Source organism: Argopecten irradians, chromosome 10, assembly GCF_041381155.1.
Source record: "Argopecten irradians isolate NY chromosome 10, Ai_NY, whole genome shotgun sequence".
NCBI lineage: Eukaryota > Metazoa > Mollusca > Bivalvia > Pectinida > Pectinidae > Argopecten > Argopecten irradians.
This window is the reverse complement of record NC_091143.1, coordinates 18,661,487-18,684,141: the sequence shown is the minus strand read 5'-3', so window position 1 is coordinate 18,684,141 and position 22,655 is coordinate 18,661,487. Positions and strand designations below refer to the sequence as shown.

The following is a 22,655-nucleotide window of genomic DNA, read 5'->3' as shown; positions in this document are numbered from 1 at the left end:
ATTAAACCTATTTTCATGATATTGAACGGCAATGTGGTTTGTTTTGTAAGATGTGTTGCATTAATTGTATATATGTTGCTACGGTGCCCGTGCTCACTAAGCCTCGATCTGAATAAGGAATGTCAGGCATGCATATAATTTGAGAAAGGTCTATTACCGGTAGATGCGATTATATATACACACATGACTGGGGCCAGAGATTAGGGACAGAGATATGATGCTAATACTACGCCCCTCCAGGTGGAGAATGCAGGTTGTTATAATGACAGACAGGGGGCAAACTATGTCGCTGTTAGGTTATTTCAAAATGTATCCCTTGACTGGATTTTAAGGTAGTGGTGTGATTGGGTTTCTGTGTCCCTTTTGACAGCCTTTAAGCTTGGTCATGCACTTAACTAGATTTCTACTTTCTTATGTTTTGTTTATATTTAGTTATCTAAATAAGTGTGTGCATAATGATAACAATATACTCTACAGATATATAAGAAAAGTTTAGGTCAGTCCATTGAATTCACAAATGAACATCGTCCAGGTATTAACCCCTCCTGTCAAACAACCTTTTCATGTGCCCCACTAGAACAGGGGGTTAGCGTGCGTAAACGGTGTATAGTCAATCGGGCAAGCCTTGGTTCTGAATGGTGGCACGCTATTTTCCTGTTTATACACATACGTACATGTACACCTGAGTGCCTCTTACCGAACAGCTTACCCGTCTCTCTTATTACACTGCCATAAACATATACATATCGTGAAATACAGTTACCATCTCTTTACCGACATGCGTTAAGAATGAAACCATTGCACATAGTAACACACTAATTTGGAGTTGTTAGCCCCAGTACAGTTTGATGCGATTTTAGTGTGTGATTATAACTCCGAAACTGTATGATTTATTTTTGCATATATCTATTGCTTAGATTTTGTTTCATTTCTTGGTACTCAGATTTATATATTTCGTGATATGCGGTTTTTTGTTTTTACATTATGTTTTTGATATTTAGTGTTTCACTTGAAGCATGATTTAACATTATTGAGTGTTTCACTTTGTGTGATTTTACGATATAAGGTGTATTATTACATGATTTGTGTATAAAGTTTCCTTATTACTAAAGAAATAATAACGTATTGCCCTACCAAACTTATATTTATCCTGCTTCATACATTATGTTTGGTTTAACAATCACTATTGCTCCCTATTATTTGATTTTATAATATGTTAATTATATATCTATCTATGGTGTGTTTACTTCGATGTAAACAGTGACATTCTCTTTAATCATTTTGATATATTTCATACACATTTCTATGTATATTTTTTTTCTTTATTTTTATTTTATGTATTTTTTATTTATTCATTTATCTATGTATTTAATTTTTTATATATATTTATTTATTTATTTATTTTGTTTTTTGGGGTTTTTTTTGTTTGTTTGAGTGAGTTAATGTTGTTACCATCCACACTAGAATACTGTTGCTTACAACAATAAACTATTTTTATCAATTAGATAAGACTTGCTTTCGCAACCACTGCACAAATAAAGCATAGTGCCGCGTTGGATACAATATTTGCATTTTCAACCACAACATACGACAAAAAATTTGTACCATAACTGTAAATGTAATATAACTGAACGGGATGGTAACAGTTAACATCCCTTTTCCAGGAACAGCTTTCCACAGCTAACCGTTGATATAGCTATTGACACAATAAACATCACGCTCAGTGCTTTTTACAGGTATTGCTTATCAAAGAACAATGCAGCTTTTCCGAGAAGGAAGTTCGCTGGGTCATATGAAAGTGTCCTTGATGCGATCATTAGTACATTTATATATTATATCCGGTGATAATACTGGTATATTATGTGTCCATTAAACTTATGAACGACATATATCATAAGTGTATTTTTATCTATTATTCAACCCCCTTTATACAGTATAATTATTACTTTTTTAAATAGTTAAACGAAATACTTTTATAAGACTGAAAATTGTCGTACGAGAGTAAGAAAATTAAGTATGAAATATATACGAATTATCAGTTTTAAAACCAATTTTATTTCTGAAAATAGTAAGTGTTTATTTCGGAACACCTTGTTTCATTTGCTTTTATTATTTTGTCCAAATCAAAGTGAAATAACCGCTCCCAATTGAGCAATTTATAAAGTAATGCTGGTGGTCTTTCACGACGACCGTATATGGTCTGGTATGTATAGCATATATATGGCCTTATCGATGATCCGCCTCGAAACCGACTCCAGCTCACATAAACACCAGATGAATCACGCTGTAATGTGTTATCACACACAAAACCCTCGTACAGATCTATCAAAGTTTATCGGCCTTGCAGTAACAATTATAAATAGCCTACTCGTTATAAAACCTGGAACTTTGGTTTTTAATGATATAAGCATTTCCCGGTTACCATGTTGAACATGATTGCTTGAAATCATTTATAAGGTTTCAAACGAAAATATGGCAAACATTTGTAAATTAAAAGCAGTCCATCAAATACTACCTTAAATCACATAATTTCATACGACGTTAGATAGATAGATAGTAGATGGACAAACTGTATTGATATTAAAACGAAATGCAGATAATAATTAGTTATTGATGTAGTATTATCACTGTGTAAAGTTTATCGATAAATATTTATATCATCATCAAATAAATTTATAGACTCACTGTTTCAACAAAACGTTATTAGAGATCCAGACACACGTTTTTTGATAACACAAATGTTTAGTAAAATTATGATTAAAGCTGACAATGCAAGTTAACTATGCACGTTTACTTTGCTTTTTAATCAGTCTCAATGGAATGCTTTACGTCGCATTATTAACTTGGAGTTTTGACGAACTATATAAAAGAAACTCAAGTGATATCTGAAACTAGGGCAGAACAATATGTTCACGAATCATCAACACTGCTGACTGTCAGATGCATTAATAATGTCAAAAACAAAACAAAAATCGTAAAGTTTGGATTGGTTTGTGCAAGTTTATGATTCAACATTTGAATTTTATTGATACTGTAACAGTAAATTATAATATCTCATGTTCCCTCACTCAACCTAAGAAAATATGAGTTGTAGCAAAGCCTGGGACTCTGGAATCCACCAGTAGAGTCTAGCACCTGCTAGCAAAGGATTCAAAATATAAAAGTTATTTTTCTAAATTGTACTAGCATGCAAACCTATCAAAGATAGCTATTACATCTCAAAAGTTTGGGTTCGGATGTACAAATGGCTATTAGCTTAATCATAATCATGTTTAATAAAACAAATATTTCTCATTTGTTGAAAAACCTATGATTATATCTTCTCACATCCTCGATACTCCAGGGATTACTATAACTGAAATTATATCCACCCCTGGACTATCGCATAGTAAACCTGATGGCAGCTGCAACAATCACAGGCCTGCAAAGATATCTTTTGAAGACTACAGAGAGAGCGAAGCCCATATTCAAAGCCACACAGTCAAATGTATAGTGTAACGTTATTCGGGTTGTCAAAAAGAGCAAGTAAGAATAGAATAGAATAATTCAAAACTGCAAAATATTTACCCAACGTATTTCAGCAAGAAATGTTCATTTCAAAATTGTAGTTAACCAGTAATTACCCTAATTACTAAAAACTGGGCCATGTTCTCTAGCAAAGTCCAGAAATAATGTTTTGATGCAAAAAGTGGTGTTGAAATTTCATGGGCCAGGAAAAAATTATGACCTTTGTTCATATTCTGTATTGCCATATTATCATAAGGTACACAATAAACAATGCTTTTATTTCACTTATCTTTGATATCAACTACCTCCTTCCTAATATAATTTATTTAGTGAAAGAAACCGGACACTGGCCGGCCTCATTTACCATATACTTCCTATCTTACCACTTTACAAAAGGAAATTTATCACCGAAAACCTAATAGCGATAATGTTTACCGATGGTGATATCGTCTGGCCAGTTTGATATATCGTATCTGTTATGTCATCTCGAACAGGTTGGACACAAACAGTAATCGTGCTAATTTTCTGATCAAACACATCCATGCTAAAGGATCTAATGTTTATTGGAGATCTAGAACAACCTTGGTAATATGTCAAGCAATATATGACCTTATAAGAGCACATAAGGCACACATATAATGTTATATAGGACAGGATGTTCTTTTTAAAAGGGCTGTCCGTGTTCAATATTCAATCGAAAGACTCACTTAATTAGTTAAATTTTGTGTAATGCATTGAAGGCATTTATTAACACTGAACTGTAAAATAAACTGTTAAACTCCTAATAGATAGTCATCCTCGATATTCCAGAGGTTCCGATCACTGACGATCTCTACACCCCTGCACTATCTCATAGAAAAACTGGAGGCAACATAACAGAACAGGTAATTTTAAAAGTCCTTTGATGTATATATATAAAATATATATGAACTTTATTTATTTTACATCGATTACGAAACAAGTTATACAACTTATGCAAATCACTCTCGATGGCCCGGATGTAAGCGCGCGAGGGATCTTAGTTGTGGGAGGAAACCGGAGTGCCGGAGAAAACCCACGTGATCGGGCAGGTGACCCCTAACCTTTTCACGTCCTTGCCGGGGATCGAACCCCGGCCGGCTAGGTGAAAGGCGAGTGGATTAACAACTACACCACCCGATCACCCTAATGCCTAATCCTTTGATGTATATCAAAAGAGCCGCATAACGGGACACTGTGTTTGACTGAGTGGCTTTGATGTTAGGCGTCGCTCTCTCTCTCTCTAGTCTTCAAAGGAAATCTTTCCTGGCCTGTGATTGCTCAAATATTTTCCGCTGAGCTACCTTCAATTTCACTATGATATAGTCCAGGGCTGTAGAGATAGTAAGTGATCGGAACCCCTGGAGTATCGCGGATGATAGATAGTATGTAGTGATTTTAATAGACCAATATTTTGTTGATTACCTTTCTACTGAGCTCTCGTGTAAAGAAGTCCTTAATCGCCGAAGATACGAATGCTATACATAACTACCAACCTGATGAAGATGAACAGAAGTATTTGAAAGGCCAAAAGTAATAAAAGAATTGAATTAAGTTCCATGTCTCACTTTCAACGTGTACTTTCTTATGCTGCTTGTATATTGTTAACAATATATATAAACTCTCTTATGTTTCGAGGGGAAAAGTCACGGCTTATACTTATCACGCATATTGCAAAAGTCATACTATTAGTATTAGGCATAGCAGAATGTATATCATGTAAGTCTTTATTTATACAAATATACATAAAGCCTTTTTCTGTTCTAATACTGTATAAATCATATTCAGTATTCACGTTTTTTTTTAGAAAAAAGTCTTTCGGCTTAATTTTTAATAATGTTTTTTAGTGAATTTGTTTGCAGAAAGAAATCGTGAGTTTGAAGTTAGCTTGTAAATAATTTCAGGTCTTATATCAATTCATTAATGTATGCAAACCACGACTAACAAGTAAACATAAGTTTATTTACAATCCGAACATGATCTTCCAGTATGAAATTATTTTATAATATGTATTTTGAGGACAAGCACGCTTACGCTGCAGTTTGGCGTACTCCTGCCTTCTTCTTGATGATGTTAGTGTTGACGAAAGGATTTACTTGAATAGGTTTTTTGGTGTTATGGACCTATAAAACAAAGCTCAGAGTGTACTCTAGGTTAACAGTTATCTGTCTGTGGTAAAGCTCCATGATATAAAATTCTGTTCAGACTAAGCCTTATATCGTACAGCCGGTTATTTACGCGGTTAAAAAAATCGCGATTTTAACTTATATTGGTCAAATCATGTTTAAAAATAATGATCTGGTTTTCAAGGTATATGTGGTTCAATCATTCCTCAATATTTTACGGATCAATTTTTTCGTGATCACAACAAATGTTGCGCGAAATCATGAAAATATCTACACGAAAATTCATTTTTTAGATTATAAGATGATTTTACTTTTTTACTTTTAAGTCAATAAAAATGTTTGTTACAACCAATCTAATCGAATAATTCAAATATTCATAATACTTTTTTAACCAAAGTCAAAATTAGGATAATGCACAACTTCATAACAAAAAACAAAATGTATTCGGTACAAATAAATTAGTATAAACTTCATCAAATGTAAAAAAAATCTATATAGTCAGTGAATTATAATATCTCAAGCGTTAGACTAAACTAACAGCAGTGCAAGGCCGTATTCTATATCTTGTGTTATAAATACATGCATGTACAATAAATAGTATGCATTTCGTAAGTCAATATTGTTTTATTTACGATCCAGTCGCGCCGTTCGATAGCCCTTTGAAGTAGTAGTAGAACTTTAATCAAATAATCCAATACAAATACAAATGCAAAAATTTATTTCCTTGAAAAGATCAAAATTATGTTTTTGCCCGTAAAGTAAATAACTATTAAAGGAACTGATAAAGACTATATTTAGGAACCATGTACGAAGCAGCAAAGCAATAGTTCGAATATCACCTAACGACTAACTTTTTTTCTTTGCTTCTTCTCAATATGTTTTCGTATGTTTATTGCCTTCAGGGATTTTAAATTTCAAAGGCATATCAAAGTCATTGATTAAAAAAAGACTTTCTAGAATATTAGGGACAATATACAGTTGTACCATGTCTTATTCTTCAACTCTTTTCCCAAGATGTTGCAGGCCGAGCGAAACAGCTTTTAGTGTTGGTCTTAACACCAAAGAAAAATAGTTATGACTGTTTTCTTACATTAACCTCAATCTTAAACTTCTTGAGTGAAAGACTTTCGTAGAATTAACATTTGGATTCGGCACCTGGTGGTTATGACGACAACAATTACGCGCACGTCAAACTATTGACCGGTCAATAAAGTATTATGAAGATTTGTGTATTTGTAACGATTTTCAAAGCATTGTGAAAACAGTCGAAATTAGTTGATTTATATCATTCAACTACTTTCTCCTTCTAAGACACCTTATGGATGCTAGAGTCGCCATACCTCTAAGACACCTTATGGATGCTTGAGTCGCCATACCATTTCTTTATTCTTCTAAGACTCCTTATGGATGCTAGACTCGCCATACCATTTCTTTATTCTTCTAAGACTCCTTACGGATGCTAGAGTCGCCATACCATTTCTTTATTCTTCTAAGACACCTTATGGATGCTAGAGTCGCCATACCATTTCTTTCTCCTTCTAAGACTCCTTATGGATGCTAGAGTCGCCATACCATTTCTTTATTCTTCTAAGACACCTTATGGATGCTAGAGTCGCCATACCATTTCTTTCTCCTTCTAGGACTCCTTATGGATGCTAGAGTCGCCATACCATTTCTTTCTCCTTCTAAGACTCCTTATGGATGCTAGAGTCGCCATACCATTTCTTTATTCTTCTAAGACACCTTATGGATGCTAGAGTCGTCATACCATTTCTTTATTCTTCTAAGACTCCTTACGGATGCAAGAGTCGCCATACCATTTCTTTCTCCTTCTAAGACACCTTATGGATGCTAGAGTCGCCATACCATTTCTTTATTCTTCTAAGACTCCTTACGGATGCTAGAGTCGCCATACCTCTGCTTTATCCTTCTTAGACTCCTTAAAGATCCAAGAGTCGCCATACCATTGTTTTGTCCATCTTAGACTGCTTATGGATCCAAGAGACGCCATACCTCTGCTCAGTCTTTTCTATGCTGTTTAGAGATGATATGATCACCATTATACGACGCTTTTGGGATGTTGAGGTCATCATAAAACTAAATAATATTTTTGTAGTAAGGTAAAGTTAGTATAAACATACTAGAGATGTTAGGGCTAAATGTATCTATCGATAACTGAAGATAAACAAAGCTGAAACTAGACACACATATAACAGGATGAAAATGCCTTTAGTAAAACATTTTCCATTTTTTATTATAGCACAGTGCAGTGGTGGATATAACGATAGTTTTAGTAATTGTTTGAGTATCGAGGTTGCAACCGTGATCGCTTCTAAGCAATACGTTCACTCAATATAGGAACACGGAAGTTCCAAATACAACGAATAGAAAACATGCTAGATACACTTCTAAATGTTATTCGATTTCCTTAATTTGAAGTTCCGTAAAAGCTTATAATATCAAAATATATAAATATTTCAAAGTTTGAAATAACCACATGCCTGACTTAAACTTATGCGCATAACCGGAAGTATTAACATTCGAACTAGGGAAATGATTGACATTTGGGGATAGTCAACTTTAAAGTTAAACTATTTTGATGATCCTTTTTCAATGTTCATAGACTTAAAGCAAACATTGATAAGGCAGCTTTAACTTCCTGGTTTGTGATTAATAGTGATCGATAAACCACGAAGTCGTGATGTTTATGTATTTATCATATACAAACATCTCTCACTGCAAGTCCGTGACATAGATAATACTACAAGGGGCTTTATCTATAAACTTCTGATATACTTTATTTATTTATATTTATTTATATTGTTTATTTTGGTCACACAGTAAGCTGATTGATTAGTAAACATACTTATCTAGAACCATGGGAATTCCCCGGATTAAGAAATCAGGTTTTTAAATTTGCGCTACCAAAAAGGCTACATAAAACGATAAAAGGGTTATAAAAAGTAATAATGAGTCGCGTTCCAGTATGGTGGTTTTATTACGTTTCGAAGTCAGAAAGCAAAACTACTATCGTTTAAATTGTGGTTAGTGATGTATACAGTGTGTTTTACAACAAATCAGTGTATAGCAAAACATATTTGTCGATGTTTCTTAAATAATCTTAAAAATTGACTGTCACTTAATTGTAGTAATTAATATTAATGAATAAAAAGGATTGTTATCCAAATATTTTTATGTATAATTTATGCAAGATTTTTTTATTTTTTAAAGAAATATTTATATCAATACCTTAATTGAATATAATTTTGAAGTTGCGATGAAAATTACAACCAAATAGATGATTTTCGCTAATTTATGTATTTCACAAATAGTGTGACTAGTATATCTTAATGTCACTAACACAAATAGGAGTTAATTATAGTAAGTAGTGATAGCTCTAGAAATCCCATCAAGAATGAGCAGCAGACTTTTTCATCGTCTTCTGTGCAGTACAACTAACCATTTGAAACAGACTACCAATCATCAATTTCATCGTCTTCTGTGCAGTGTAACTAACCATTGCAACAGACTATCAATCATCAATTTCATCGTCTTCTGTGCAGTGTAACTAACCATTGCAACAGACTACCAAACACCAATTTCATCGTCTTCTGTGCAATGTAACTAACCATTGCAACAGACTACCAATCATCAATTTCATCGTCTTCTGTGCAGTGTAACTAACCATTGCAACAGACTACCAATCATCAATTTCATCGTCTTCTGTGCATTGTAACTAACCAACTAACCATTGCAACAAACTACCAATCATCAATTTCATCGTCTTCTGTGCAATGTAACTAACCATTGCAACAGACTACCAATCATCAATTTCATCGTCTTCTGTGCAGTGTAACTAACCATTGCAACAGACTACCAATCACCAATTTCATCGTCTTCTGTGCAGTGTAACTAACCAACTAACCATTGCAACAAACTACCAATCAGCAATTCATCGTCTTCGTGCAGTGTAACTAACCATTGTAACAGACTACCAAACACCAATTTCATCTTTCTGTGCAATGTAACTAACCATTGTAACAGACTACCAATCACCAATTTCATCGTCTTCTGTGCAGTGTAACTAACCATTGCAACAGACTACCAATCATCAAATAAAACTTAACAAACTTTGGAACTTTTAATGAGAATTTTCCAAAATATGAAGAAAAAAATCGATCTTTCACTATCTAAGCTACAAGTTGCTATTTGTTAACTTTATGTTTGTTTTTTCCGGTATGTTTTGTTTTTAGATTAAGATCAATGTGATAAGCATAAATAGCTTCAATATAAGGAAGAAGGTTCCTTTTATTGTCCTTTCATGAAAGAATAATAAAGATAAACAACGTTTAAAATTTCTGTTATATTAATTTTCCTCTAAGAAACATAGGCGTTAGTTAATCTAGTGGTATTAGTTGAGGAAAAACGATGTAAATGTTGAGGTCTACATATAAACAGATAATATACAATAATGGCCCTCTGTGGAGTCATATATCTAGAATTTTCATAAATGAATTCGGAAGTTTGTTATTTGTCTAGTTAAAGAACTCATATGTTTCCCAACAACGTTGCTTAATTCGTCGGACTGCAAAAAAATAGGCAACAGCGTTGCCATTGATGGTTAACGATGCAGACGACGTTCACTTCCGGTCACGCACAGAGCTTCCGATGGGTTATTTTCCTGGGATTATTTCCTTGAGGGATTATTTCCTTGGGGTTATTTCCCTCGCCTCCCAATTCAAGGGAGGTGTCTAACTTATTCAATGTCATGTGATCAAGTTTAATCCAATCAGAACATTTTAAATGAAAGTGAGGTATAATAATACAATATGTACATATGATCAGACACTGTAAACCAACTTGTTTTCGCGATCAAATTTCGCGCATTTTGAGGCTAATGAGAAATCGAAAAAAGTTATCGCCGGGTAAACATTTTAAACATATATACATGAGCACCGTTTAGTTCAAATTGCCAAATACAATTACTGATAAAACTTTAATATTTATGATATAGTAAGTAGCCACGAAATCAAGTCTGGTTTACAGTAATCAGATTGATAGTAAGATTAGTAAATCATAAGGTTGTCACGACATTTCACAATAGAAAGGCATTGAACATCTTTGGTGGTTGCAGATTGAAAATGTAACGATATCACCTTTGTTTTGTTGTTTTATTTTATAAAGTAAAAAGAAAAATCGGAAATAAAAACAAAATGCAATAATAGAAATAACAATAGAATGTCAATGTTGGTGAGTTAGTGTTTGGCTACCAGCCATACTTCGTTGTGTCGGTTATGGATTGTGTATGGGCCATCATAGCCGGCAAAATAATAAAATCTCTCCTCAAAAGCAGATGGGCTTCCGATTTCTTCCACCAGATTTTCAATCATCATCATCTTGTCATCGAATGTGGGCCGTCCTCCAAAGGATCTACAATTAAGAGCGTTATTCATAAAGATATGCTACTTTCAAAAATTAATCTTAGTATTATATTGCAAGGGGGGTAACTGTTAAAATATCTCAAATATTTTGAAACGGACTCTTTTTTTCACACAATATTTTGTTTTATGTATGTGATTTACTTTCTTGTTCACATTTCACGTTACAAATGATGCAGCAGTCATGCTTAGCTATTATTTGTAAGATGTATTCATATTTAGTTATTATCTGGTTATGATACTGAATAATGATTTCATTTAAGCTTTTACGAAAGAACATTTTCTTTTTGAAAGAAAATACATGACTTAAACAATTGAAATGAAACACGAGTAAAGTCTGAATGCAAAACGGTATACGCTTCACCTTTCTCATTCATTTCAGGATTCATTTTATTGATCATAAAATGGCATATTTTATTAACTATGAGACAAACTCTCCCTAAAATGAAATTCAATATAAAAAATAGAAAAAGCGCAAAATAACATTCTGTTTATATACATGTACTAATCTAAGTGATATTTGAATTATCAGATAGAAACTTACTTAACGTAGACGTCAAAGGGAGGTAACTCTGTTATGTAGACATCGGGGTCAGTTGGTGCCGGTGGGTTGTTTTGGAATTCAAACGGAACCATGAAGTGTTGATAGAAGAAGCTTTCACAAGTCGGTCCAGGTCCGTGTTCCACCTTCAGTAGGACAGGGGCTGTCATCTCTATCTTCATATCTATTAACAAAAAACAATCGATAGTCTATTGAACAACTCTAATTATTTAGGTTTTAAAACGAGAAAAAAAATCAAAAAGCACTTTAAGAATTTAATAATTGTTTAGTTTCATAATATTGGGAAAATGGTAAATTTACAACAACATTCCTTAATTTCAAAGAATTCTGTAACTTAAAATTATCCATAGGAAAACATTGCACAAATATCCCTCTAATTCTGTTTTGCTTTCTTTGAGGAATTTTAAGTTAAAGAAGTTAAAGAATTCCTTAAAGTTAAGGAATTTTCTTGAAACTGGGCCCAGTTATCTAAAATGATTTATTACATGAGTTAAGTAGATAGATATCTACATCTGAGATTGAGACCCCGTGATACTCACGACTGGTGTTGTTGCCAGAAATGTAATGGAACAATTTGAAAAACATGGCAGAATTATCCTGGTCGCTGAACTCCATAGTCGTCAAATTGGTAGCCACCCATACGGATTTCTCATAGTGTCGCAACTCGTAGCCCTACAATAATCAAATTCATATGTATACATTATATATAATAACAGTTGTAAAAACACTTTCACTTTCCTTTTCATTCTATTTACCCCTATTCTGACCTATCAGAGCTACCTTCTTCGTTTCGCTCCGTCAGTACTGAGGGACTAAAACAATGGGGAGTAAGAATGATTTGCCCCTCAAATGTTGCTGTCAATCTGCCCTCCAGTCTGACTACTGCAGTTTACGTTTTTACTCTGAGCATTCTGTTCAATTGTGCGTCATATCATCTTTGTTCTTACGTATTCACATTTGGTTTTTTTGGCTATCCTCATAAACTAATCAATACCATGATATTTCATATAAACAACATGTCAATTAGATATTTAAAAAAATGTTGTTTTTTTAATCCATATCGTCCACATGTCATGGAGAGATCGTGTTGTCAATAAATAACTGTCAATCAAATTATCTATATGTATTTTTTTTACGTTGATTTCATATGAACAGTTGAAAAACAGTGCATTCCACGTGAATAGTATGTTTCCTGTTGCCCAATTCCGATTGCCTGATAATAACATATTTTGAAATAAACGTAGAATTTGCGTGAAACAATATCAACCTAATCTAAGTATGCATGAAAGCCTATCTAATGCTAACAGCGAAATGTTTTCCTATCACCTTTAAAATTTGATATCCACCACTTTGTAATGACGATTTCGTATTCACGTAATGCATCAAATGCATATAAATATGAGATGGATAGTTAGATAAAAAAAAGATTTAATCACTACATCATAGCTTTTAATAGGTTGAACTTACCGAGTAAGAATGTGCCACAGTGAAATTCGGACATTCTAGACCATGACAGAAAGCTGGAGCTGCTGACGGTTGTACGGCCAGTGAGCTGGCTACGGCCACACAGACTGACAGGATAGCAAGGTACAGCATAACTATAACAATGGAATATGGTCTTATCAATAAAGCAAAGTGACCACACCGTCTGAAATTCCCTTCCCTCTCGTTACTGCAGTTGTTTCAGTGAAACAAAGCGAGGTATAGCTGGTAGATCGGAATGTGTCTTGACAATTATTACGTTGTTCCGAGAATATTAAAGTATGGGGTCATTGCAGCATATCACCCACTAACGATGAATAAAGCAAAACAGACCAAAAACATATCTGGACCCAAAACATTTTACATTTCACCCTTTCCTATGTTTGTCTTAAATACTGTAAGGCATTTGAAGTCGATCGACATCCATGATGGGCAGAATTAGGAAACACAAAATAAAAATGTACTACCCACACAAACTCTTGTATGTTTTGGGAGAATACGATTAAAGTTAGACTCACAGTTTCTAAAACACATTTGTTTAGAAATTTACCATAACAACAAAATAAAAAGCACTAACTACAACATCACATAAAAGTGATTTCTTGTCCTTTAGAAAAATATTTTAAACGGAGACAGCCATAGTGGGCAGAATTAGGAAACACTAAATACTATCCCGTAAAATCCTCAGAGATCTCCTAAGGAAACACACTTCAACTTCAGGATTACTTACCTGGTTTGCTGTCGGTAGGTGTTCAATGTTGTGTACCTCTGATATCGGGGTACTCTCTTATATAGTGCTGGAATGTACCCGCTTACGAAACAAAATTCTTATCAAGAAAATTGCTCGGTTAGGGAAGCAAAATAAACGTGACTGGTCTCTCTTATCGCTTGCTCCCGTGCTCAGAAACGTGTACCCCTCCCCTTGAACGGGTATTTCACTCGTGTCCAACGCAAAAAGGGCGATATGCAGGTCAAAAAATTGATTATACAATATCTTACTTTTTAATTCTTGTTCTGAATAACGTACTGAGGCCTTTCCTCTGTTGAACACTTTAAGCTAGTATTAGGATGATGCTAATGAAATTATATAATCAGCTATTCTATTTTTTCGTTTGTCATGTTTTCCTCTTTCTGTTTTTAATTCTTTTCCCTTTTTTCAGATATTTTGTGTCTGTGATGTTTTTTATAACTGCAAAACTTGTCAAAACGTTTGACATGTTTTCCTCTTCTTTATATTTTTAATTTAATCTATTTTTCTTTTTCGATATTTTTTTCTGCAAAACTTTATATTGGATTATTTCATAAGATTTTTTTCATATTTTCTGAAGATTCTTAATCTATATGATCTATAAACTTGGTTCTGAATTTATTTTTCATTTTCATTTTTTCCCTTTTTTCGATATATTTTATCTGAAAAAGACGTTACGTTGGATTACTCATAAGTACTTTTTTTATATTTCCTGTAGATTTATCTAATCTAAGGTTACCGACCTAATGTCCGTCTGCAGGAGTCACGTTACTAGCCACGTGATGATGCAATGTTATTGATGTCCGTTAGCCATTTCTACCCGAGTCTCTTATCTTACGAATGTACGTACACGTGTACCTGTACCAGCGTGACCGAAATGAACCCTTATTATGACAGCCTTTATGTTGTACAAGTAAACACTGGCATTACATCCATCATGCTAGCTCATCAACTTTTGTAGTTATTTTGTGCGAAGAATGTTTTCTTCGTCCAATTAGCGCGAGGTATACACCAAGGCTAAATTGCACAATATAACAAGAATTCCACGGAAGTCGATGTGTCGCCTGCACAGCATCAAAAAAATAGTTATTTACAGTTGAAAATATTGTTAATAATTAGGTGAAGTTATCAAGTCCCGTAACTCTTGCAAATATTGACGGATTTTGACCAGTATCAAACCACTCCGAGATCTCATTAATATAAAGCAATATACCAAACCCTTTGGTTGAAATTGGACAATAGATACTAAAGTTTTCGAGCGGACACCATAGATTTATCTGTTTTAACGAGTCCTGTAACTCTTGCAAATATTGATGGATTTTGACCATTATCAAACTCATCCGAGATCTTATTCATATAAAACAATATATCAAAGGTTGATGATAAATCCATGGTTTTCGCTCGATAACTTACATATTTATTGTCCGCGATTACATTGATATAAAGCAATATACCAAATCCTTTGGTTGACATCGGACAATAAATATTAAAGTTATCGCACGGAAATGCCGACGCCGACGCTGACATAGTTATACCTAAGTGTCTCTCTTGCCTGCAACAGGCGACACAAAAAATGACATTTTGTTTAGCGGGGATACCCCTTTTGATTCTCTTTGGGGTTTTTTCTGTATCTTGTACTGATTTTGCTGTATCTACTACGTTTAACCAGTGCATAGAATCTCAGTTCCATTGTATTCTAATCTTGATTCATTTAAACCAAAATGATAAAGCTGTATAGGAAGAGTATTGATATTGAGCTTCATCGTACTTCAACGTAGTCTAGAAATATCTGAGGGCATAAGGAAATATACAAATATTAAAATCTATACATATCAAAGATATTTTATATTTAATTTTGCTAATCAACTCTTCATAATGCAATTTTGTCACAATTGCCATTGATAAAAGAAATCTTAATCAACACGGTAACTCCGAAGGTGGAACACTACCTACCTGATGCTGGTAATGAAAATGTTGACTCTTCCATGTCAATGTCCCCACAATGTTTATATGAGTATTTCCCGATTATCAATAGTTTTCACCATAAGAATCACTGATGAGTTAAAGCAGAACTACACGTCACTTGGTTAATAGTTGTTTATCATTATTCGTTGCTAAAACTCCACGTGTCTTTTGCATATCCCTTGGCCTCACTATCAATATATTTGCAAAGTTCTAGAAAACTGCTAACAAACATTATATTCAAATACATTTTTTTCGAAATTTTCAGTTATCTTCTTTGCTACTATTTTCTTTTAATTTTTATGTTTTGTTTTGTTTTTTCCTTATTTACTATTTCTATTTTATTTTATTTTTTGTCTTTTTATTTTTTTCTAAGCAAACACTTTCATTATATATAGTGGTACCAGTAAATAATCTACGGTGTCGTTTATATGTGCGTAGGAATAGCTACTGTTAAACATCATCCTTGTTGCTCCAGAGTAACTATTATTAGTTCTGTCGATATATCATAGTAAACATGAACAGATAAAACAGGTAGTTTGGTCATAGCGATATACTATATGGCTTTCATGTTAAGAGTCGCTCTCTGTAATCTCCAAATTAGTCTCTTCAGGCCTGTGATTAATGAGGATTTTTTCTTGCATAATGCCTTCAGTTTTACAATGACATAATCATTATCCTGGGATGGATATAACGACAGTGATAGGAGCTTCTGGAGTATAGGATGGTTGAACATATAATTTCTATATTGAAGTAATGCAAACGAAACGAAAATAATATTTTCATTTGAACCACCACTTCAACAGTTAATTACTATCTCATCAAAATAGTCTAAGTAAAGGCTGCAGTTGTAATTTCAGAGAAATGAAAAATTAATCCGTATCTTAAAAGAACAACTAATGCAAATTACACCTCTATATGATGTCATTCCTAAACTATCACACATAGGTACTTGAGGATTGATAAAGCAACAATCTTGTCTTTATTTTTATAATTTTTATTATATAAAATAAAATCATAATCAGAAAGACATGTATAGACAAAATAAAAGAAATAACAAAAGAATGTCAATGTTGGTGAGTTAGTGTTTGGCTACCAGCCATACTTCGTTGTGTCGGTTACGGATTGTGTATGGACCGTCATAGCCGGCAAAATAATAAAATCTCTCCTCAAAAGCAGATGGGCTTCCGATTTCTTCCACCAGAGTTTCAATCATCATCATCTTGTCATTAAATGATGGCCGTCCTCCATAGATTCTACAAAAGGTAAATGAGAGATACATCATACTATTTCCATTAATATTTTATTACATTACATTTCCCCGGGAAGACCTTATTGGGTCATTATTTTTCATAAACAATTGAAAATGCAAATCCACCATTGTCCGTGCGAGTTTTGTAATGTTTAGATTGTTCGATTAATACTGTTAGATGGGTAAGAAAAAGCACTGATGGTGTCCGTGTAAGATTTCAAAACATTGATGTTTATAGCTGTTTCCTCTACCCAAAATAATTTCTAAACTTTATGTAAATTTAAAGATGCTCCACCGCTGACAAATGATATTTTTTCACTATCAAAAACACGAGCAGACGATTTAGTATTTTTCTTCAGTTACAAAAGTTACTTACTTTACACCATTACCACCATTGAAAAGTTTGAGCTTCTAATTTTACTTCAAGTTAAAGTTATAAAAAATAATTAATTGCAACCCGAAAAAATTCCGTGGCACTATATCCTATATGAAATTAAGTACTGATTGCGCATGCACTAAGGGCAAAATAATTAATTTTATATTATTTTTTGTGTTAATTAAACATATATATACACAATTAAACACCAATTTTTGTTCAAGAGATTAATATCATTTATGCTCTGTCGGCGGTGGAGCATCTTTAAGTAAATTAATTGGTATGAAGATCCTTTGTGTGCATGAAGATTTCATTGCGATCTCTTGTCTATATTACAGACGTTAGTATGTCTTTCGACTGTGAACAGTTACATTAATTCAGTGAAATGTGTCAAACTAAGTTAGATGACTTACTTAACGTAGACGTCAAAGGGAGGTAACTCTGTTATGTAGACATCGGGGTCAGTTGGTGTCGGTGGGTTGTTTTGGAATTCAAATGGAACCATGAAGTGTTTATAGAAGAAGCTTTCACAAGTTGGTCCAGGTCCGTGTTCCACCTTCAGTATAACAGGGGTTGTCATTTCTATCTTCATATCTGCGGGTAAACACAATGTAGAATAAAGACCGACAGCAAAAAGAAAAGAAATAGCTTGAAATAATGCTACACAAAGAACTTTTTTGTAATACTTTTTTTGCATACAAGGTTAAGGTTAAGCAAATTACTTATTCCTGGATTCCAGTATAAATATTATAGTTCTTGTCCACTTATTGCAACCTCGAGAGACTTTATATTGAAACATTGATTAATTCTAGTGCATTGCTTGAGCTATAAACAATTTCTATCATCCTTTATGAACCAAATCATGGACGAAATATCATTTTATCGTGTAAATCTGTTATAGAAATAGGATTTATTATTACATAACCTACTGTTTAAAACACCTGAGAGGGCCGCCGTAGTCGTGTTACTTACCTCTTGTATTGTTGCCAGAAATGTAATGGAACAGTTTGTAAAACATGGCAGAATCATCTTGGTCGGTGAACTCCATAGTTGTCAAATTGGTAGCCACCCATAAGGATTTCTCATAGTGTCGCAACTCGTAGCCCTATAATAATTAAAGTCAAAAGGGGATATTTGCATTGTACCCGTGGTATTCCGTTTGGAAGTATTGGCGCCAAATACGAATTATACACCCGCAACCCCTTATTCACCACCACCACCATTTATCAACATTTTGAGATTTATAACTCAAAATGAATGTGGGTGTACTGCCAACATCATTGTATTTATGTCTACAGTGCAGTGAAATGAACACATATAGTCAGACTATGGTGTCAAGTAGTGGTCTAGATATTAGTAAATATAAAGTGACTTCTTCAGATATGTTTTCTTCTAAATACAGTTCTGTATACATAAAACATAACAGAACTATTGCTGCAACAATGCAAACATTCTGTGTTGTAACTGATGTTTATAAGGCATTATGCAGTTTTGTTTGAGCCTGTGCACGATTTTTACAGCTTAATTCACCCAATCTTATGGTTTTCAATAGATTACTGATGAAGAAAAAATAGCATGCCCGTTCGTTCGTCCATTCATATATGCACATAAATGTAGTTTGCCTCCGTTTACTTAGCAGTGTCTGGTGTATGACATTGAAACAATAAACACGTGTTACATATTCTCCTGTTAAAAATGCAGACTTTCATACATCACAACATATTGCACACATGTGAAGTCATCCCTAAATGACCATGGCTGTTAAAAGGGCGTTACACCTTATAAACCAATTCAAAATTTCTATACAATATTTCTTACATAGTCTCTTCTCTAACCCATCACATTGCGTGCACACAATAATGTGGCATGCCTTCTGAAAGAAAAGACTCCCCAGTCCCATATGCTATGGTAGCGAGAAATAATTATCATAGTTCATATTTCTTAAAGGAAATATTAAAAGAGAGGACTTACCGAAAAGTTCTGGGATACCGTGAATTTTGGACATTGTTGACGATGACAGAAAGCTGGAGCCGCATAGGGTTGTACGACCAGTGAGCTGGCCACGGCCACACATGCGGACAGGATAACAAGGTAGTGCATAGCTGGAACAAATAAATGCGTCGTTTAGCTTTAACAACGTTCCTAGCTATTATAGGAATTGTCAAAATCCCCTGCATCGAACTAGAGAAATATTAGCTTTACAATGTATAATATTTTGACGCTTTAAGGAAAGCTCTTGATACCCATGCAATCATATTATATATGCTTACATGATTGAATATAAAAAGTTCGTGAGAAATGAAAGTCACATACCAAAAAACACATATTTGAAGAGGAATTGCTTTTAGAAAAGTTTCATAGCTAAGAAAACTCATGGACTATAGACACCACTCCAAGAAAACATAATCATGATTGAAGAGTATTATTAACTTTGTTGTTGGAATATATCTGAAACTGAATTGTTTTATGAAAATTATATTCCATTGTTGCCGAACTTTATACCCTAGGAACACAACTATATAAAAAAATGCCTTAATGACTACCAATAGCGTATAAAAATTTAGAGATCATTTTTATCGTCATCAAAGATATATTATCCCAAAAATGTTATATATTAACATGACAGACATGGCAACTCCGATGAGAACTATGAAAGAAGCACGATTCAACTTGAATAGCTTACCTGGTGGGTTGTCGGTAGGGTTTGATGTTGTGTAGCCTTGGTATGAGACTCTGCTCTTTTATAGTACTGACAGTTACCTGCTTACGAAACATATTTCTTATCGCACAAACTGTTTGGTTATGAATAGAAAATAAACGAAACTCGTGTTCTTTATCGCCTGCTCTCGTGCTCAGCCACGTGAATAGGGCCAGAAATCCATAATTTCACCCCTCTAATTCAGCAGCCAAATACACTTATTACAAGAACGTTAGTCATACAAAATGTTTCCATTTTATTTGGTAACATTTAGTTCTCCGTTACAACTAGGTTTCCTTTATCTAATTTTAATACATATAAAATTACTACAAATTACACGAAAGGCATAACATTTCTTCTAGTTTTTTTTTATATGTAGCATAACATTTGTCACAACTTTTTAGATGTATTAAGTCAAACATTAAAATATGGTTGTGATGTCATTTATTTCATACAATGTAGGTTGAGGTTTAGTCGGTGCAAAGTCTACTATTACAATGTATCACCTTCTACTGTGAAATATGTACCTTTTGCTGTAGAATAGTTGGTGAACTATACTACGGTAAAACGTAACTATTCCACCGTTGAAGGTGAATGTAATAACTGGTGAACATTACCCAATTACATGCAAAGCACTTAGTCAGTAACTGCTTGTTTAGATAGACATCGAATAGAGAAAAAACATCTAATATTCTATTATGGACTGTAGGGAATTCACATTCAATATATGAAAGCGACAAACAAATCCAGAATTACAAGAGACAAAAATCTTAATCAAAAACCATCCTAGGTATTTGTGATTTTTTTGTACTCTTATTTTGATTTGTAAATTTTATCACTTCATTCCAATATAAATTTCATCGTGTCTTTCGCGTGGCCACTTTATCCATAACCCGTCAAGGAATTCACTTGAACAACTCCGTGATAAGGCGAAGGAACGTGGTAGTTTACATATTCAGAACGAATTCCATGAGAAAACAGTTTAATTTCTCTGTCAAAAAGGAAATGTAGGTGCAAGACGTGTTTCTATGTTTTATTTCCATTTGTTTATTTTTTTCATCTTTTCATCTAAATCACTTTGTTTTTCGTAAAAAAAAACACCCATCCATTCCAGCACTTTCATGAAGACAATAACTCCCAGGAATCCATTCATTAAACATATTCTAGTGCCCGGTGATTTCTCTAAATGTGTGACAATGTAGTGCGTTACATTGTATGTACAACTGTTGTAAATCTTTCCAATAGGGTATCAAGACCTTTGTCATACATGAAATACATGTAAAATCTAGTTTTGATTTCATCAAGCTATTGTGTTTCCATATTAGTATTAGGCCTACATGCCACATAATAGAATACCCAGTACATTTTCGATGTGTGTTTACAATTTTATCAGGCCTCATCCTCGATATTCCATGGGTTCCGATCACTTACGATCTCTACACCCCTGGAATATCTCATAATAATACTGGAGACAACAGAACAGAACAGGTAATTCAGTCCTTTGATGTACATGTACATCAAAAGAGCCGTATAACGGTACACTGTGGTTGACCGTGTGGCTTTGATGTTAGGCGTCGCTCTCTCTGTAGTCTTCAAAGGAAATCTTTGCTGGCCTGTGATTGGTCAAATGTTTACCGCTGAGCTGCCTTCAATTTCACTTTGAGATAGAGATCGTAAGTGATCGGAACCCCTGGAATATCGAGGATGCAGTTCCCTGTGCTGCATGAAAAAAGTGTTTGGTCCAAATTACTTAAAGATGCTCCACCGCCGACAAAGCAGAAATGATATTCATTAGTTGAACAATAATTGGTGTTTAATCACGTATATTTCATTTTTGCTAGTTACGAGCATTTTCATTGGCTTAAAAATGTACTTTATCAGCCCATAAAGGAAAAAAATGGCGTCGCCGTTTGTAACGTCGCTTCTGATTGGCTGAGATGACGGCGTAATAATTTCATAGACAAAAGAGTCCCAAAATGAATTTTAAATGTTGAAGAGATTATCTTTAGTAAATTGAATTATAAGGATTAATTTGAATAGATTTTTTTTATGTTATGGAGATATAACACAAAAATCTGAGTGTACTCTCATCATAAACCGCTAGTACACTCAGATTTTTGTGTTATATCTCCATAACATAAAAAATCTATTCAAGTTAATCCTTAAATATATATATGTCTAATTAACTCAAAAAATGATATAAAATTATTTATTTCGCCTTGGGTGCATGCGCAATCAGTACTTCCTTCCATGTAGGATTTTTTTCGGGATGCAATTAATTATTTTTCATATTTTTAACTTGAAGTAAAATTAGAAGCTCAAACTTTTCAATGATAGAAATGGTGTAAAATAAGTAACTCTTGTAACTGAAGAAAAATACTAAATCGTCTGCTCCTGTTTTTAATAGTGAAAAAATACCATTTGTCAGCGGTGGAGCATCTTTAAACTTTATATCCGAAAAATCATCACAACTGGGTTCAAAACTG

General features: G+C 33.7%; 1 protein-coding gene across 1 annotated transcript; it reads right to left on the bottom strand.

The window, feature by feature from the left end:
• Window positions 1-10,807: 10,807 nt before the first annotated feature.
• On the bottom strand, window positions 10,808-20,173 carry LOC138332587 (uncharacterized). The gene is made up of 10 exons (XM_069280587.1): window positions 20,155-20,173; window positions 19,443-19,573; window positions 18,444-18,576; window positions 17,885-18,065; window positions 16,927-17,099; window positions 13,864-13,884; window positions 13,119-13,249; window positions 12,191-12,323; window positions 11,634-11,814; window positions 10,808-11,081 (listed from the first exon to the last, which is right to left on the bottom strand). Exons 2-10 carry the CDS (start codon window positions 19,569-19,571, stop codon window positions 10,907-10,909), a joined length of 1,257 nt encoding a protein of 418 aa, XP_069136688.1. The 5' UTR covers window positions 19,572-19,573; window positions 20,155-20,173; the 3' UTR covers window positions 10,808-10,906.
• Window positions 20,174-22,655: the final 2,482 nt, after the last annotated feature.